The 17656-nt window shown below is 39.3% G+C and overlaps 1 protein-coding gene across 2 annotated transcripts in view; it reads left to right on the top strand.

The window, feature by feature from the left end:
- The window catches only part of DIAPH2 (diaphanous related formin 2), a 686654-nt gene that overhangs the window by 31627 nt on the left and 637371 nt on the right, over positions 1–17656 (top strand). For both annotated transcript variants that reach the window (XM_019536467.1, XM_019536466.1), the window contains one exon: positions 529–668. In XM_019536467.1, coding sequence (XP_019392012.1) covers positions 529–668 — 140 coding nt within the window. The remainder of the gene's footprint in view (positions 1–528; positions 669–17656) is intronic.

The raw sequence follows: 17656 nt of genomic DNA, 5'->3' as shown, positions 1-17656 counted from the left end.
CTCTGTGCTTCCCAGGAGGACAGTACAGCACACAAACATGCTCCCTCCCCCCTTACACCTTCTTTCCCCCTCTCACTCTGCTCCGAGTCTACTACACCAGTGACTTTGCTTGCAGCCCAGTGGAGTCTGGACCATTGGCTGGGCTCCCTGGAGAAGATTGAAACAAAAGTCCCATATTGGTGTGAACCTGCCCACGTATGCCTGGCTTATGAGTCAGAAGCCAGACAGGTTTGCTCCAATCCAGGAGTTTTTCTTCAGTTTTCTCCAACAGCTGGGGTGCTGAGACAGCCCCCAAAATCCAGGACTTGCATAACTTTATCAAGCAGGAACATTAAATTGTTTATCCTTGCTAAGTTAAACAAGAAAAGACATTTCTGTAAAGTCTTATTTACAGCTGTAAGGCAGGAATTTGGGTGCAGTTGTCAGAGAAAAGTTTTTACATAAGAAGAATAGATGTCAGTATGTGGGAGGTATCTGTTTAAATACATACTTCTAATGTCAAACCTCCTTGTTTGCACATTTTTACAGGGAGGACTGAAAAATAGCAAGCATGAATGCACACTATCTTCCCAGGAATATGTACATGAATTACGATCTGGTATCACAGAAGAAAAACTTCTCAACTGCTTGGAGTCTCTGAGAGTGTCTCTGACCAGCAATCCAGTCAGGTAAGTGACCACTTTTTACACTATTAATGCATATAATTATCAGCTCAATTGTTCTACAGACTTCACAGGTAAGCTTTTTTTAGCCCTTTTATACAGAGTGTTCACAAATTTATGGACAGTTGGCACCCTTGGGGCCAGTGTTTTTGGCAGGAGTGCCACACTAGCCCCTCACCTTCCTGGAATGTCACTCTGGTCCCCTTCTCCTGCCTGATCTAGTGCTTTGTTTTCTACCCATCCTTGATCTGCCACATGCCACACACAAGCTATTTGTTTCAGTTGTGGCACTTGTACTGCAAACTGGCCGCTCTCATCTAGACTCAATATAACGGTGTGTGTGCATGTGTATTACAGTAGTATTCAAAGAGTTTGGTTCGTTGGCTGGAGAACTCTTTACCCTCTGCATGAATCAGAAATGGAATCCATGTTTTTAAATATGTATCTTGATATTAGAAAAATGAAAATCTAACTTCCTATACCAAAGTTGTTTTTAGCAAGATTACCCAGCTATGAGTTGACCAAAAAAGACACGTTAGTTCTTTTGTATTGGCTGCTATAAGAGCAGCAGGAAAGGAGGAGAATCTGAGGGATCCAAAAGAAGCTGGAGACTATAGGGAACAGGAATAGAGTCTTAATATTTTTGGCAGGAATAGATGGTAGGAGTTACAGGAATTGGGGATTAGGAGTTACAGGAATGAAGGCTTCCCCACTTAAAATAGGATCAGAGTGACGAGTCGATTGTGGCAGTGTGTTAAATCTGTTGAAATTGATCAATGGTAGATGTCTTATGGTAACTTGAACTATGTCTCTAATATCAAACTCACTTTTTATGGTTATTTCAGCATTTAAAAGCTGGGGAAGTGACGGAGGAGAACTCTGAATTAGACATGATCTGTATCTATAAATACATGTCTTTCCTATTTGCGTCTTCATGTTGATGACCAAATCAGTACCTGGATAAAAACCTTAAAATGAATCTAATCTAAAGAAACTTTGATAGCCTGCTTTCTTCTACTTCTCTTGAGGTTGGAAATAACACCTGAAATCGTCATAGACTTAGAAAGTTTAAGTACTTAGGCTTTATTTTTACTAAGATAGTAAAACTTTTTTGTCAGACCTATCAGTTGTCCTCCTGTTTTGACTTTTGTATATTGCTTTTGATTGTACATTTTGCATCTTTCTAGGTCAAACTCTCTCTGTAGTGTTCAGATAATATCCTATGTAGTTTTGAAAACAATATAACTTTCCAATGGTTAGGAACAAATGTAGAATACATTTGAAAACTCTGAGATTTTGCAACAAAATCTAGTTAACATCTGGTGAACAAGAAACGTTGAAATCTGCAGACACACACAGATTTTTTTTTTTCAGTGGGTTGATAAAATTCAATTCAGCAGCAACGGACAGATGTAAACTTAGGTAATGACCTTACCAGAATTTAATTCTTTGATTGGGACTAGCTTCCAGTAAAAGACTAAAGTCAAGAGGGGGTGTACAAGTTAGGAGGGATTGCTTATCAAAAAGCATAGTCGCATTTCGAGGAAAGTATACAGCAGACCACTGTTTTTTAACGATCCCTGAAGACAATTAAAAAAAAAAAAATGAAGGTAAAGTTTCCCTGGGCAGTGTATCATGATCTCTCTTACTCAGAAGAAATTAGTGTTTATAATGACATTAGTCCTTGATTTCCTGTGAACCTTGCCTTCTAAATCCAACTTCATTATATGCTGTCATAGTGCCTTCAGGTTTCTTGCTTAGCTCCTATGTATCTTAATCTTGCCTTAAAATGCTATTCTAATTTGGGAAATAGGATTTAACTTAATTTTTGCTACCAAAGCAATAAAAAAATTATTAAAACAATTTTTGTCTTATAGCTTGTCTTGGACATCATTTCATATAATACATGAAAATTGGCCAGAGAGACTCTACCCTAGGAAATTCAGAAGCATGTCAGTGTGTCATGTTCTACTGCAATATTATAGCTTCGTAATCTTCTTTTTGTGTTAAATTTTATGGTGTCTAGTTAAGAGTTTTTAATTACTTAAATGGCTCTGTTGCTGGGATACAACTCTTTGATCCAAGCACAGAGGGGATAAAGGAACAGAACAACTACCTACTGAAAAATTTTGTTAAACACTTGTTTAGAGTATAAATCCTGTTTCTCAATGCCTCACTAACTGACTGTGACTTGTGAAAGATAGTTCCTGAGTTATATGATTGACGTGGAATGTACTTACATTGCCATTATGGCACTTACTGTAGAATAAAAAATATATAGCTATTCTGTAGGGACAGAGAATATTTAGTTGCCCAATGCAGATGCTAGGGCAGCAATTTCTCAACCAGGGTGTCACAGGACTTGGAGTGTCAAGACGTTCGTCTAAACGTCCCATAGTCTGCCCTGGAATACTAAGTGTGCAAGCACCAATGAATGATTCACAAGAGAAACAGAGGTTTGAAATGGGAATCCATAGCTCCAAAAACATTCTGATATATTATGATCCCCCTTGAGTTCTTTGCAATAAAAGATGGATAATACTGACACAACTATCCCCATTATCAGGCTGCAGTGTTTTAACTATATTGGTATAAACAGTATAAACAAGGACTTTTGATGCTGCTTGTTCTTTTCTTTTTTTAAAGTCAGAAATAAAAAATGTCCTTCCTGCAGATTTTTTACAAGACAACAGTTGTATATTCATTTATTTATTAAATTTGTATGTTGTCCTTCCTGAACAAAGCTTAGAATGGCTTACATTGAGATACAGAAACACCATAAAAGCAAATGGAATGGAATACGAAGCAAAAACACCTTTTGTTGGCATCCTAGCCCATAACAAACTGGAAGAAACAGAAAATCATGGTCATACATAGTTTTTAAAAGCAAAGTTAAGGTAGATAGTAATACGTCGTCTAGAATTTGAGAGAGAGATGCTTTCCTGCTTTTACATTTTTGGTTGATTTGTCAGCAGATAGCAGTTTCTTTGAAATAATTGTATACTTTAGGTAGGATTGTTTATTAACTGTTTCCTATAGAGTCGTAGGAGGTGCACTTGTTGATTCTATACAACTAATTTTTCACATAATTAGGGATGTAAAATGTAGATGACTGAAAAAAGAGAAGAGAAAATTTACTTTCTCTACAGTATACACACAGAGGAAAGTAAGCCCAGAATTTAACCTGCAGTGGTGGTGGTTTGATGGACTCATTAATTATTGGTGATAACGGTTTTATTAACTTCCATGTCATTTCCATGTTTATGTATTTTGTACTGTAAATCCTGTTAACTGGCTGGAGAGATTTAAAAAAAAACTGCACCTACATTTTGCATGCTAGTTGTTGGCGACTCATTCATAATTTCTTTTTATTGTATAATTATATTTTACTGAAACAAGCATATTGTATTTGATTGTACTTCATAGGGTAGACTTATTGCATCTAATTCATTTTATGCTAAGGAAATAGATATGGCATCCTTCTTAATAACAAAGCATTTAAGGGAATTTATTGTTTGTAAGTTGTGCTTTCTTTGTTTATTTGTTTCTGTCATTCAAGAGCAAATTAAGTAAGGAGTGAGCTTTTTGCAAGTGCAAAGACTGTTAGCTTTCCAGCAGAATGCATTCTACACATGCTGGACCAATGAGCTCAACCTCTTAGAGTCATGGCCTGGATGCCTATGACCCAGCTGCACTAGCATCCACCACTTCCCTCTAGGGAAGAATGAAAAAGGAATGTGAACAGGAGTGTGCTTCACCAGGGGAATGTGAAAAGGAATCTGCTTCTAATGTCAGAGGGAGCTGGGGAAAGAAGAGAGCTTTTCCTGGAAAACAGTGCCTGCCATAGGGAAGTGGGGAGGGAGGAAAAGGGAGAGAATAAGCAGCACCTTCCATAGGGAAGGAAAGAGCACAGAGGGCTGCAGGGGCATGGTGCAGGGCAGGAAAGTAGATGCATAAGGCTGAGCTGCTTGCCACTGTTCCAAGCTGCAGGTTGGATTGGGTCAGTTCAGGGGCCACTTCTGGCCCACAGAATTGGTTAGCACTAAAGTGGCATGGAATCACCATTGCTTTTTCATCCAGTTATTAAACTGGGCTTTAAGGGTCTTGATGACACCTAGCTAAAGTATTGCTTAGCTCCTTAGTTAAAGTAGTAGGTAACACTATACGACTGGCATACATTTGAATTCATGATGGATATTCTGTTAATCTGGATAACTACTGTAGTCAATTTGGACCTAAAGGCCTAACAACAAGGTGGTTACATTTAGGAAAATGACTCTAGATAGTGTGGAAACAAAGCGTTGGTTTAAGTGTAGACTAGGTATATAAAAAGAGAAGAGTGAATTGACTCACTCCCACAAGCTTAGAGAAAACATCTGAGTGCTGACCACAAGGATTCAAGGCTTCAGACACACACCAGATGACAGGTACAAACTCAGGATAGCAGAAGTAAAGAGAGAGAAACAATAAGTCTTGAAGAGAAAATCCTGCTCTAAATCCCCCCCCAAAAAAACAAAAAACCAAAACAAAACGGACAAACCAGAGTTAAAGGGACTCCAAACTGATAAAGGTTAAATAAGAACAGTATGTAGATAAGATTACAAAGTTGATATAATTGTTTAAAAAAAAAGGGATCACTTCTGTTTAAAGATAATGCAAGTTTGTATAGTGTTATAAAGAATAAAGATAAGTGTTAATCTGCATCTGATTGTGAGTATATATATCGGTGAGTGTATGTAAATAATCGAGTGAAGTTTTCCTCTGTAATACCGGGACTCCTAATAGAGACACCCAAAAAGCAAAATGAAACAACAAATATATATAGCAACGCTCCCTACAAGTGACATCATAAAGCAGGACATATTATAATAACATCCAAGATGTGAGAGGTGGGAAAGTCAGGGTACTTGCAGCTCTTTGGGAGATTATAAAAGGATACAGAGAGGCATTGTAAGGTCCGTCATCACACTCAGCCACACACATTGTATAGATACTAAATATAATGTCTTCATCAGTCCGTAATTTAATTTTGACGTGCCAGTTTATCAAATCAACGCACTAACAATATTGCTCTACAGTGAAAGTGAGTGTATTAAATGAAATGCACATTAGAAAGCTGAAGGCAGAAGAAATGAGGTCTTCAGGGCAAATATTTTTACTGAAAATATTTTTTTCAAGACAAGACTTAAAGTAGTCTGAAATGAAACCAAGGTTTGGGATTAGTAACAAATGAAAAAAATATGATAGTAGGGAAACACGGTAGAGATGCTGCAGAAGACTACTAATATTTATATGAAAGAAACCCAGAGTGAGTGTGACCTGGAGGCTGGCTGCCAAATAGATCACTGGGCATCGTATGCATACATGTGATCAAAGTGAGGCTGTAAGCCTTCGAAAGGAATGAATGGCAGCTTTGTACTTCTTCATGTTTAGGAAATGAAGTGAAAAGACCACCAAAGGCCTAGAATTAGCTTGAACCTGTGCATCCTCTCTTTACTTCAGTTAGGTTGGAAACCTCTAGGGATAAGATATGACTTGGGAAGTTCCCTTGCAGCCCTTGTTACAGGCCATTTTCATTCCTTAACCAGGTGTGTCAAACTTGCCTCAGGCTGGATCAAAACTTTTGGTGTCTTCCCAGGCCCAATGTCTGGGGTGCAGTTGCAGCAGCTGAGCGTCCAGTGGTGGCGGCTAGAGGTCCAGGGACCAAGGGCTGTGTGAACATGGTCTTAGTTCATTCCCTTGCTATCCATGGTCATGTCCAGCATGGCCTATGGGTCCCGAATTCTGTGACAGGCCACTTCCCCTAGCTCCACCCCAAGTTTTTGGGAGCTTGCTTGCAACCCAGCAGACTGGATGGAATAGCTCCACAGGCTGAAAGCAGCCTACAGACCATATATTTAACATGCGTGCCTTAAGTGTGGTATATCTGAGCTGTAGCAACTAATCTAAGTTAGCCGATTAATGTGTCCATTAAATAACAGTAGTTTGTTTGGATTAAACTAAGTCCAATTCTAAGAACTGGATTTTGAACTGGGCCATTTTGTAAGTGTTTTATAATATTTCTTGAATACAATGCAGAAAAACATTACAAATAAAACAAATACAATGTGAAGATCCATTATATGTTAAACTTGAAGCGTGTTTGAATATCGGACAGTATTTTTCCTGCTTGATGGAACACTGCTTTAAAAAAATGTAATTCTGCATTAACAGAAAGCTGTGATTTAACTTAGAAGTTCCTGTGCATCTTGGCTACTGTCCTAATGAAATGGTGATACATAACAGGGAAGTTGTAGGTTTATTTTTCCTTTTTTCCTGCTGTGGATACAATCTTCGTAAGAGAGAATGTTGAATGTTTTACTGAGCTGGAAAATGTCATTGTATAAAAAAGGAAAATGCTTCTTAATACTCTTGAGTAAGTTGCTAACAGCCATAGCAGAAGTGGTCACATGATGGTCGTATCAGATTCTAACAAATCTGCAAATTCTGCTAAATACCAGTCATCAACGATCTCAGGACATGAAAGGAAGAAAGAACTACTTTACCTAAGAAAATAAATAAAAAAAATTATTGGTTGGTAACATATAACTTTTTTTTGTGTTTTGCAATAGTCTTTCCACTAAACTGGATCCTCTTTTTCCCCCTTGACCAGGAGAATATGCTTAACACAGATAAGAAGTTCCATTGTAGGATTTAAATCTGTACAGGCTGGTTGACAATAAAATGGAATTGCTGTACTTTGAATTTAGCTGAAATGTTTTTATTGAAAATCTACAATAATTGTTATGAAAAGTTGTAGTGAATTTCTATTTTTACCTCATTAAAAATAGTATCAACATTATCAGTTTCAGCAGTGAAGTAGAAGCCCAGTAAGCCTCGTCAGGAAGCTATAGGTAATGCTTGTCATGTATATTTTTAGGTATTTCTTTTAATATTAAATAATAATGGAAGTGTTAAAGAGGACTGACTTGAAGTTGGCTTGCCACTGAACAGCTAGGATGTATAGACTGTAAGAAGAGAAAGATGAGCAGCCTGACTTGTAGCAGGTGTGAGAGAGGCCTGCTTTTGATCCAGCTAGTCATTGTACATTACTTCTAGCTAACAGGTAGCATTTTGGACAAATGTATCCTGACCGATATGCATAATTCCTAACCAGATTTTCTAAAGCTACCTGGTATAACTAAAATGTTAAGCTCCTGGGCTGATCCACTGTAGTGGGTTTTGAAGTGAATCCTAATAGTTCCAGTCTATCTTTGCTTAGTTGATTCTTTGGATGTTTTTCTGTCATTATTGCATTGTCATACTATTGTTCTGCTTCTTACACTGATAACCTCTGTGAGGTTCCTCTGCGTGTTACGGGTCTCTCACTATTAACGGAGTAATTGTGCAATTGTCTTGAGACCAGCTATACAGCATGTGCAAAATAGCTATAGCGCCATAAAAGCTGCAGTCAGCTAAGAAGCTAGACTTTGAAAATGTATATTAACTTCATAGCTGGTTGCTATTGAGCTTTAATTTATGCTGTGACATATACAGGTGCACCACGTCCATCTGGGGCTGGGAGTCTTGCAAAGCTAGTATACTATTTTCAAGGCTGGTTTGAGCTTTTTATGGTGTGATAGCTACTTTGCACATAGAGCTGGTCTCAAAGCAATTTCACAGTTACTCAGTTAATCGCGATATACCTGTAACATGTAGAGGGGACCTCACAGAGATTATCAACATAAGACTTAAGAAGTAGAACAATAGTATGATAGTGCAGTAATGACAGAAACATGTCCAAAGTATCAAATAAACAACCATAGATTGAAACTATTAGGATTCATTTCAAAACCCACTACAGTGGATAAGTTCAGGAGCTTAATATTTTAGTTATACCCAGGTAACAGTAGACAGTTTGGCTAGGAATTATGCATACAGGTCAGGACTCAGGGCCCTGGCAGCCATGGGGGGTGCAGCTGCTGCTGGGGTATGTGAAACCCCTGGGGCTGAGGGATTTTGGCTGCTGTGATCTTTCAGCCTCAGGGGTGTGGCAAACAGCCAGGGTTGGGGGATCACGGCAGCTGTGATCCCAGAGCCACGAAGGTTCATGGCTGGGAACCCCTCAACTGAGGAGCTTGCTTCTTCCAGGGCAGTGGGAGCCAAGGAACAGACTTTCCCTGCACCAGCAGTAAGGCGTGATGAAATCTAATGCATGACCCCACAATCATGCCTCACGTGTCTGGCATGGCTTCTGGTTTTTCTTTTGTGCTTTATAAGATTCCCTCTAAATTTTGAAGTATACAATATCCCAGAGGTTCTTCATTATGTATATGTCATTATCTGGGCAGTTCATGGATTTGAGTCTCCTGTTTTTTTTCCTTTGATACTATGTACTAAAAATAAAAATCAGTAGCTTGTTGTTAGATGATTTGCTTTGACCTCAGATGTATAAATATTAAGCCTCTGCCTTCTCTTCCGCCCTTATACTTGTATATTAATGTCAAGAACTGATGTTGTAATCAGCTCAAGTTGTCAGTATTTAAAAATTGCATTGTCATGACATTTGAGTCTTTCAAATATAGATATTAAAAACGAAATCTCCTTTACACACTTGAAATGCAGAAGGGAAGCTTTTCACGATTCTGTATTCTTCCATTTTAAAATCTACTCTGTGAACATTTTCTTTAATCAATAGCTTGGTTCTTCATCTTTAGCATACCTGCAGTACTTGTGACATGAAAGTAATGCTCATTGTCTGAGGACTATATTTTAGTACTCAACATTAGAGTTTTTTAAGATGCATGTGAAGGCAGAGTAGTAGTTATTTTATTAATCAGTAGGATGGAATCTAGAAGTTCAGTAACTTATCAGAAACCACTTTTACACTTTTGTTGTTGAAAATGAAATTTTAGGAAAGGATCAATAAGCAGTAAATGACTTTCAGTTAGATTAGGGTAAGATCTTATTTTTGAAATGAATGCAGGGAAAAGTAGTTCCTTTTCAAAGCAAACCTCTTAGGAAAAACAGTATTGATTACTGATATACAATAGGTAAACAACTGTATTTTGTACAGAATTGCAATTTAGAGTTCTAATCTTCAAAATGGGTAGTGTATTTCAATTGTAGAATCACATTCAAGGACTGAGTTGCCAAGTGTCTCGGTAGTTCTTTCCTCTTGAATAAAACTTATAGCAAATATGCTTGGTGGTGAGTTTCTATGACTGTTATGCATACAGTAGGCATATGACTAGAATAAGTTTGAAGGACTGTTGTAAGTCTGCCTGGTTTAGCCTAGTGTAGTTTCTCAACAGTCATAATGGACTTACGTGTATGTTGGCTGCAAAACTGAAAATGGCATGGTTTTGCTTGGCATACGTGTGGTTACAAACAACAATTTACACTGCATTAATAAATAAGCATAATTAACCTACTCTTCCCCCCAAATTATAAAAAAAAAAAAAAAAAAATCTCCTGAATACCATGAAACAGTCTGAAGAATGTCATGGAGTTTAAATTTTATTTTGCTGCAGGCATTTTTAACTTAAGAATTAAGTAGGCTGTTAGATACAGAATATACTATGCCCAGGCTAGGAAGAAAGAGTTTAATACTAGACCTTCAGTGACCCTGAGTCTATTATGAATCTACTCTGGTAGATATTTTAAAAAATAATGCAAAACATATACTGCAGACAAGTATGGGTACAAATTATGTGTAAATGTCATATGGTATTCTTAAATGTGTTTATAATGCTGACCAGTGCTGACCTGAGACTTAGGAGTTTCTGCAGGAGAAAAGAATTTGAGTATTAGTGAGCTTCCCTAGTTTGGTGACAGATACACTGGATGTATCTACACAAGACACTGACTGCACAGTAGCCTGCGACTACTGTGTAGTCGAGTCACTTGGCAGAAAGCATGATATTATGTTACTGTGCAGTAGTCTTGGGCTACTGTGCAGTCAGCATCATGAAAAAGCCATTTGCTGCTACTGCATAATAACTGGTTTATTGTGCAGTCATTTAGTACTTGTTTATACATGTACTAAATGATTGTGCAGTCAGCATCTTGTGTAGATGCGGCTACTGTTAATGTTTTCTGTACTGCGTTGTCCCCAAAACCTCTGCACAATGTCTGTTATACTTTTTTAGGTAGGTTCTTGTCAAAGATTAAAGTCTTTGATTTCAGATGCCGATGGCAAAAGGTCAGAGGCTAACACAGGAAACTCTGTAATTGTAGTCTATCCTTCTGTATTAACAGTGCTGCATGCACACACCCTTGTCTATGCCTCATTTCAAATCACTTGAGCTTGCATACGAGAGAGAAGCTAACCTTGGATTGTATACAACTCAGCACTGTGACGTGAAAAAAGATATCGTACCTATGGTAACGAGATTAGCTGACTTTAATGAAATTGTAAAATTAAATAATGTGCTATGTTTGCCCTCCTGTGATCAAACAGAACCAGTACCACACAAGCAAAAAATAACCCCCCTTTTCTGAAACCTGAGCGAACAAAGAAAGCACGATTGCCAGCTTGTTAATTATTCATGCCTGGCGTGTAGTAATTGGCCACCTTGCCGAGTATAACTTTGAAAGAACTTCCACCCAAAGCGGAGAACTGTGTACACACTCAAGCAGCTCAGTTTGTGAAAAGGCCATTCACAAATTTTACCTCTCTGCCTTCAAACTGTTCTGGCGTAACCCCGTCTTTGCCAGCTCATCTATGTCTCTCGTTATCTTTTTTATCAAGAGCTCTCGGTAGTCTGCAGACCATGACAGCTTGTGTGAATCACTCAGAACCTGTAACAAGCAAGCCTCTTACCCACCCTGTAAATACTGGGTAACATGATATCTGCATGCTGTAACTGAACAAATCAACTCTTCTGCCTACCCTGCAAACATCAGTAGTGTAAGTAAAATAAACTTTCTGTGTAACCAATACGCTTTAAGTCACATGACTCCTACTCGCCATTAACACCCACCTGTCTGATCACCGATCCCTTTCACGCTAAGCCAGTCGTGCCGACCAAGGCTCGCAGGTCAAGGGTACACCAGTCTTCAGGGCGCGACAGTTCTAATCTGAACTTAAAAGAAAAATTGCTGTTCCATGCATTTATTTACAAAGTGCATATGTTTTTATTTTTATATATGAATTTAATATCTGCCTGCAGGTAGACTTTTCTTCTCTTCCTGTATTAGGACACTGACTGAGATGATTTAGAGTGCTTAGTTAAGTATGTGCACTTGAACACTTAGGTTGGGATTTACAAAAGGGTTCACCGTTTGTCAAGATCTACTTAAATTGTAATGGGACTTTTCCATTGACTCCAGTGACAGGAATCAGGCCAACATGGTGAAAAACCTATTGAATAGGATATTTTTTTAACTTGATCAAACACAGGGTCATCTGAGAGAACTATCTACTCAAAGACTTTTGCTTAAGTAGATGATGGTATATTTTGGGCCTCTCCGTGGATTGAAACATTGTAGTGGTGGGGAGGTTTGTGTCTTCCAATGATCTTCAGAGTTATGTTGCCTGGAGACTTACACTTCTGGCAGTGTTACCCATGGTGAACAGTCATAAGGGGAGGTTCCAGACAATCCACGGTCCAAAGGCATGTCCTCAATGGCACATCAGGCAGAAGATGTCAAGATTTCAACAGCTGTGTAGATGGAAGAAGGCTGTAGTAAGATGGAGGTCTTCTGTCATCTAGGGTTCTTGCTTGCCACTGGGCTCAGACTTCTCTACTTTGTCAAGATTGCATGGCTGCTGTTTCCATGCACCAGCTTCCTCATGTTAAACAGTCACGCACAGGCTTCTACCATGGAAAACAACATGCTCTCCTGTACAAACCTCCAAAAGCCCTGCAGAGATGGAACCAGTAGTGACAGAGGACTAGTTAATCTGGCAGTCTTCAGCCACGAATCTGCAACTTATGGAGCTTCCTGTGGGTATTAACAAATGTCTTGCAACCCTTCGTCTTAAGCTCAGCAAAAACCAGCACATCACTGTCATGATGTTGATTTACTAAATGATGTCAACAATTATACTCCAGCCTTGCCTACGTTCTAACTAATACTTGCATGGAGGACAAGATCATTCTCCTTGGTGATATTCAGTGTCAGTATTGGAGGTGACCTGAAACTCTCCAGTGGCACCATTAGGAAGGACGGAGTAGGGAAAGCCAACTCTAGCGGCATGCTTTTCTTGGGCAAATATGCAGAGCATGGTCTTATCATCATGAACATCATCTTCAGACAGAGTGACAAATACAGGACCACCTGACGACATTCTCACTCTAAATTGGCACCTCCTTGACTATGTTATTGGTAGAGCCCATGATTGAATGGATGTCTGTATCATGCAAGCCATGCGAAGAACCAGTGGCTGCTGGAGAGATCAGTCTTGCCAGATCCATTATGAACATCCAGCCTGCTTTGAAGCACCAACCCCCCCCAACCAAAAAACCAAAACAAACAAACAGCCAAAAGCAGCGTGAAGGCCTTTCAACATCAAATCTCATCAAGACCTGAAGGTCTGTAAGGATCTCCAATGGTGTCTCCATGGAAAGCTTGCTGCCATATCCACAATAAAAGAAGGCCATATGGAGAAACTCTAGAAGGGGTTTAAAACTGCCATTCATATAGCCCATGCTGAATACCACCCTTTGACACCCAGACTGGTTTGATAAAAGCAACACTGAGATGCAAGTCTTCCTCGACTAGAAGAGAAGGGCTAATTCTGCTTGGAAAGAGGACACCTCATCTCAACAGGAGACATATTAGCTCGTCAAAGCCAAAGCTCAAACAATTCTGGAAATTAAAAATCAAGTGGTACCAAGTTAGAGATCCACTTCTATGCTGAGAAATGTGGCATGCCACTTCTTCCAGGTGACAAAAGCCCAACTTCCTGTGGTCCTACTTTCCTGCAATCTCAGGAATTCTATGTTCCACAAAGACAATTAATCTATCCAAGCTAGATGGAAAGAGCAGTGTGAGGCACTTCTGATCTGTAAGTTTACTGTGGCAGATAAAACCATGGAGTCCATCTCCCAACACGTGGAAAGGGGATCACTGGCCAACCCTCCTGTCCTAGAAGTCTGGCATGCCACCTAAGAAACCAAGAACAAAGCTACTGGATTGGAAGGCATACCCACTGAAATGTACAATGCTGGCAGCAAGGAACTGGTACTGAGACTCCACAAAGTCATTCTATGGATTTGGAACAATTAAGAGAACGCTGGGACCTGAAGAATGCCAAGTTCATGACTTTTTTCAAGATAAGTTTGTGTATAGGAATTACCAAAGTCTTGTCCTCTGTTCCACAGCAGGGAACAGCCTTGCCTACATCCTCCTGAACAGTCTCTTGCTGAGGAAGTCCTGCCATAATTTCACTGTGGTGTCAGACCATCCTGTGGGGCTATTTAAGTGATCTTTGTTGCCTGCCAGGTTGAAGAAAAGTGTAGGGAACAACATCAGGACCTACATATGGCTTTCATTGACCTCACTAAGGCTCATTGTAAGACTGTTGTTCATGAAGCCTTGTGGAAAGTACTGGCCACATTTGGATATACATCAGGGTCCTGAAAAGTACATCAGGGTCCTGAGGCTTCTTTGCTACCACATGACTGACTGTCCTGTGCAGCAGATCAGAGATGGATACATTTTTCATCTGAACAGGGATCAAACAAGGATGTGTTATCATCCCAGCTCTCTTCATTTTTTTTGACAGTCACCTTGGTTCTCATTAAGGAGCATCTCCCTTCTGGAATTGACATTGACATTGAATTTTGAATAGATGGAAGGCTCTTCAATCTGGGATGCTTTTGATTAAAGTCCAAAGTACTCAAAACAGCCATCCTTGATCTTTAATACATCAGTGACTGGACCATCCTTGTGTGTGCTGTGGAAAACCCCCAGACTGTGCTAGATCTTTTTGGAGAAGTCTAGCATGCTTTGGTCCTCTCTCAACATCAAGAAGACTGAAGTGCTTCATGAGCCTGTGCTGGGCCATGAATGTGATCCTCCTCCAGAAATTACCTTTGAAGAAAAAACCCTGGAGGTAGTTGAGCACTTCCCCTACTGCAGTAGCAATTTTACAAATAGTGAACATTCCTTTTCTGGTGATTTTTGCATTTGTAGAAGCTCAAAAATGGAGAGGAGTTTTGTTTTTTTGTTTAAATTAAATTTAAAGGCATAAAAGAGCATTTGCAGACACTGCAATGAATGTATCTAGGTTGAGTTTGTTTCAAGCACAAAGCAAAATAATTCGAGGGTCTCAGTTTTCAGGAAATGTTCCACTTGAGTGGCATAACTTTAGCAGCAGTAGTAGGGATGCACACTCTCAAGCTATCTTCACAGTGTAATATCCCCTTCAAAACAGCATTAATTCAGTTACTTTAAACATCGTAGCAACGTGGCTACAGTGGTGCTGAAACTGGCTTGTTGAGAGCTAGCTTGCAAATATTCAGGCTGTGATGTGCGGATTCACTATTTGTTTAAAAACTCGAGAGCTGCTATGTGCTAGTGACTGGAAAAAAAATGCATATACAAAGGGAGGCTGAGCTGAAGGTAGGTAGCAGGTGTGTGGGTTGGTGATTCTTAACCAGGGTTCTGGTACTGCTTTGATTGTTGAAAACCTTTGGCAGACTCGCAGGAGCAAATTGGAGAGCTCCTGCTGAAAAAATTCTAACTACCTGTTGTGATAAGGGTTATAGCAGTGGTTGTCCACCTTTTAGACTTGAGACATCTTTGGATAGACTTGGCACCCCTCAAAAAATGCCAGCTCTTTATTTTCACTTCTTTTTTTACTACAGAAAAATATGAAGAAGTATTTTTGTTGCAAAAAAGTCAGAAAGACTGCAGCTATGGATTTCTATTTGAAATCTCTGGGTTTATCCTGTGAATTATGTTTGTTAACCTAACAGTGTGTGGCACCTTAGGGCACCCTTGAAAGGATATCAAGGCACCCCAGGGTGCTTTTTGACCCTGGTTGAGAACCACTGTTTTTCTTGAGTAGAATAGTGTTGCCACCCATCCTGGCAGCTGGGACTGATTTTAGTGTAAGAAGTGGAAAAACAATAGTTTTGTCACTGTAGTAAAATTTAAATCTGTGTGTAGAGGAGAATGAAAATGTTTCTTGATATAGTGGACTAAAATAAAAAATTATTTATTCTATAGTTGCTGCTGTTAACAAAGACAAACTTTTTATTGCCATAGAATGTATCCCGTACTCTTGTAGAGACAGCTGCTGTGTAATGCAGTCTTAAACCTGCAGCAGTTGCCTGGTTATTGTTAGTATTGGAGAAGCCAGGCCAAGCCTTGCATTTACAAGGTTTTGGAATACCACGTCTTAAAAAAACATTTTCACAGTTTCTTTTCTGCCAAACTTTTACTTAATTCCCTGCATGCAATGATAATACAATAGCAAGGGTGAATTTCTCTCACTGATTCAACTTGTTTGCAAGCTATATTTGTGAAATATGCTGCTAATCTATCAGCATGTACTTCTGACCCCAGCTTCAACCATGTTTTCTTCTATTATAGTCCTTGATCTATTTAACTCCCTAAACGACATTTTGGTCTGTAACCTGAAGTGAAAATGTTGTCTTTGAATCCCATTTAACTTCCCATCTATTACAGTGCATCTCCATGTCCTGGAGTCTGCTCTTCCTCTGCTTGGCAGTTTTTCTTTCTTCAACTTTTTAATATTCAAATGTGTCTTTTGCTTTACCTGTGTCCAGAATTTTCTTGGGTAAGTTAATTTCATCATCAAAATAAAAGCAGCAGTTGTAATTAAATGTTATATTCCCATTTTCTTTTTTTGATTCCCTGGCTCTGACTTTTCAGTTTCTTTGTTTCACATAATTCCTTACTCTCTATTTTTCCCATGTTAGTAGTCCTCAGGTTTTTATTCCTTATTGTCATCCTAACCTCTTTTCATTCTTTTTAGCTAGTGCCTTTAGAGAAATGAGTCAGGATAATTTCTAATCCTTTTCTGCATCTTCTCTTTTCTGTCTTGACTTAACTCCTTTATTCTCCTGTTTTTCCTGTTCCTTCTGATTTTTCTCCTGGTTTCCTTGCATATCTGTTGTTGTGCCTTGTCGCGTTCTTTTCTTTTTGGTGTCTGAAATTAATTCCTCTTTTTCCTTCTAGTTCTTGTTAATAAATATGTTGGCTGCTGCTTCATGTTTAGCTACCTTGATTATTGAAACCTGTCTGCATTTTTGTTTTTCTTTCAGTCTATAGGAAGGACTTGATCAAGATATAGTCCCTTTCTTTTCCCACTGTGTTGAACTACACTTAAATCTGTTAGTTTCCTGTTGCTGCATCAAAATCTGGTCTTTGCTTCATCTTAAAGAGCATTTAGAAGCACCGTTTTATGAACATGTAGCCACATTCAGTACATATCTTACAAGTGTGCTCTGCAGTACCACTTGGTCTGCTGTTCATGTTCAATCTTAGCAGCTCTGTAGGGCCATCTAGTGACAGCAGTGCATATATGGAATAGTTAGAGCATTGGGTATGGATTACTTTAAAACAAAATGTTAGTATGATTTTAATTAATCTGGTCTTTTAATTTGTTAGCTTTTGATCTCATTAGTAGCATATCATGTTAACTTTTGATCTCGTTAGTAGCATAGCATCGATCCTAGGCAAGGTGTTTGAGAAAATTATTCTGGCACACATCCATGAGGGGCCAGCAGGGGACTGCATGCTTAGGGGCAACCAACACGGGTTCATCAGTGGCAGGTCCTGTCAGACCAACCTGGTGGGCTTTTACGATCAGACCACCAGATCATTAGATGCAGGGGTAGCACCGGACGTAGTCTTCCTGGACTTCCGGAAGGCTTTCGACACTGTCTCTCACCCCGTTCTCATTAAGAAACTGGGGGACTGCGGTGTCGACACCCACACAGGCAAATGGGTCGCAAACTGGCTGGAGAGCCGCACCCAAAGGGTGGTAGTGGATGGGTCCTTCTCAACCTGGAAGGACGTGGGCAGTGGGGTTC

This window comes from Crocodylus porosus, unplaced genomic scaffold (genome assembly GCF_001723895.1).
Source record: "Crocodylus porosus isolate Cpor-Errol unplaced genomic scaffold, CroPor_comp1, whole genome shotgun sequence".
Classification (NCBI taxonomy): Eukaryota; Metazoa; Chordata; order Crocodylia; family Crocodylidae; genus Crocodylus; species Crocodylus porosus.
The sequence above is the reverse complement of the archived record's forward strand: the minus strand, read 5'-3'. Positions and strand labels throughout refer to the sequence as shown.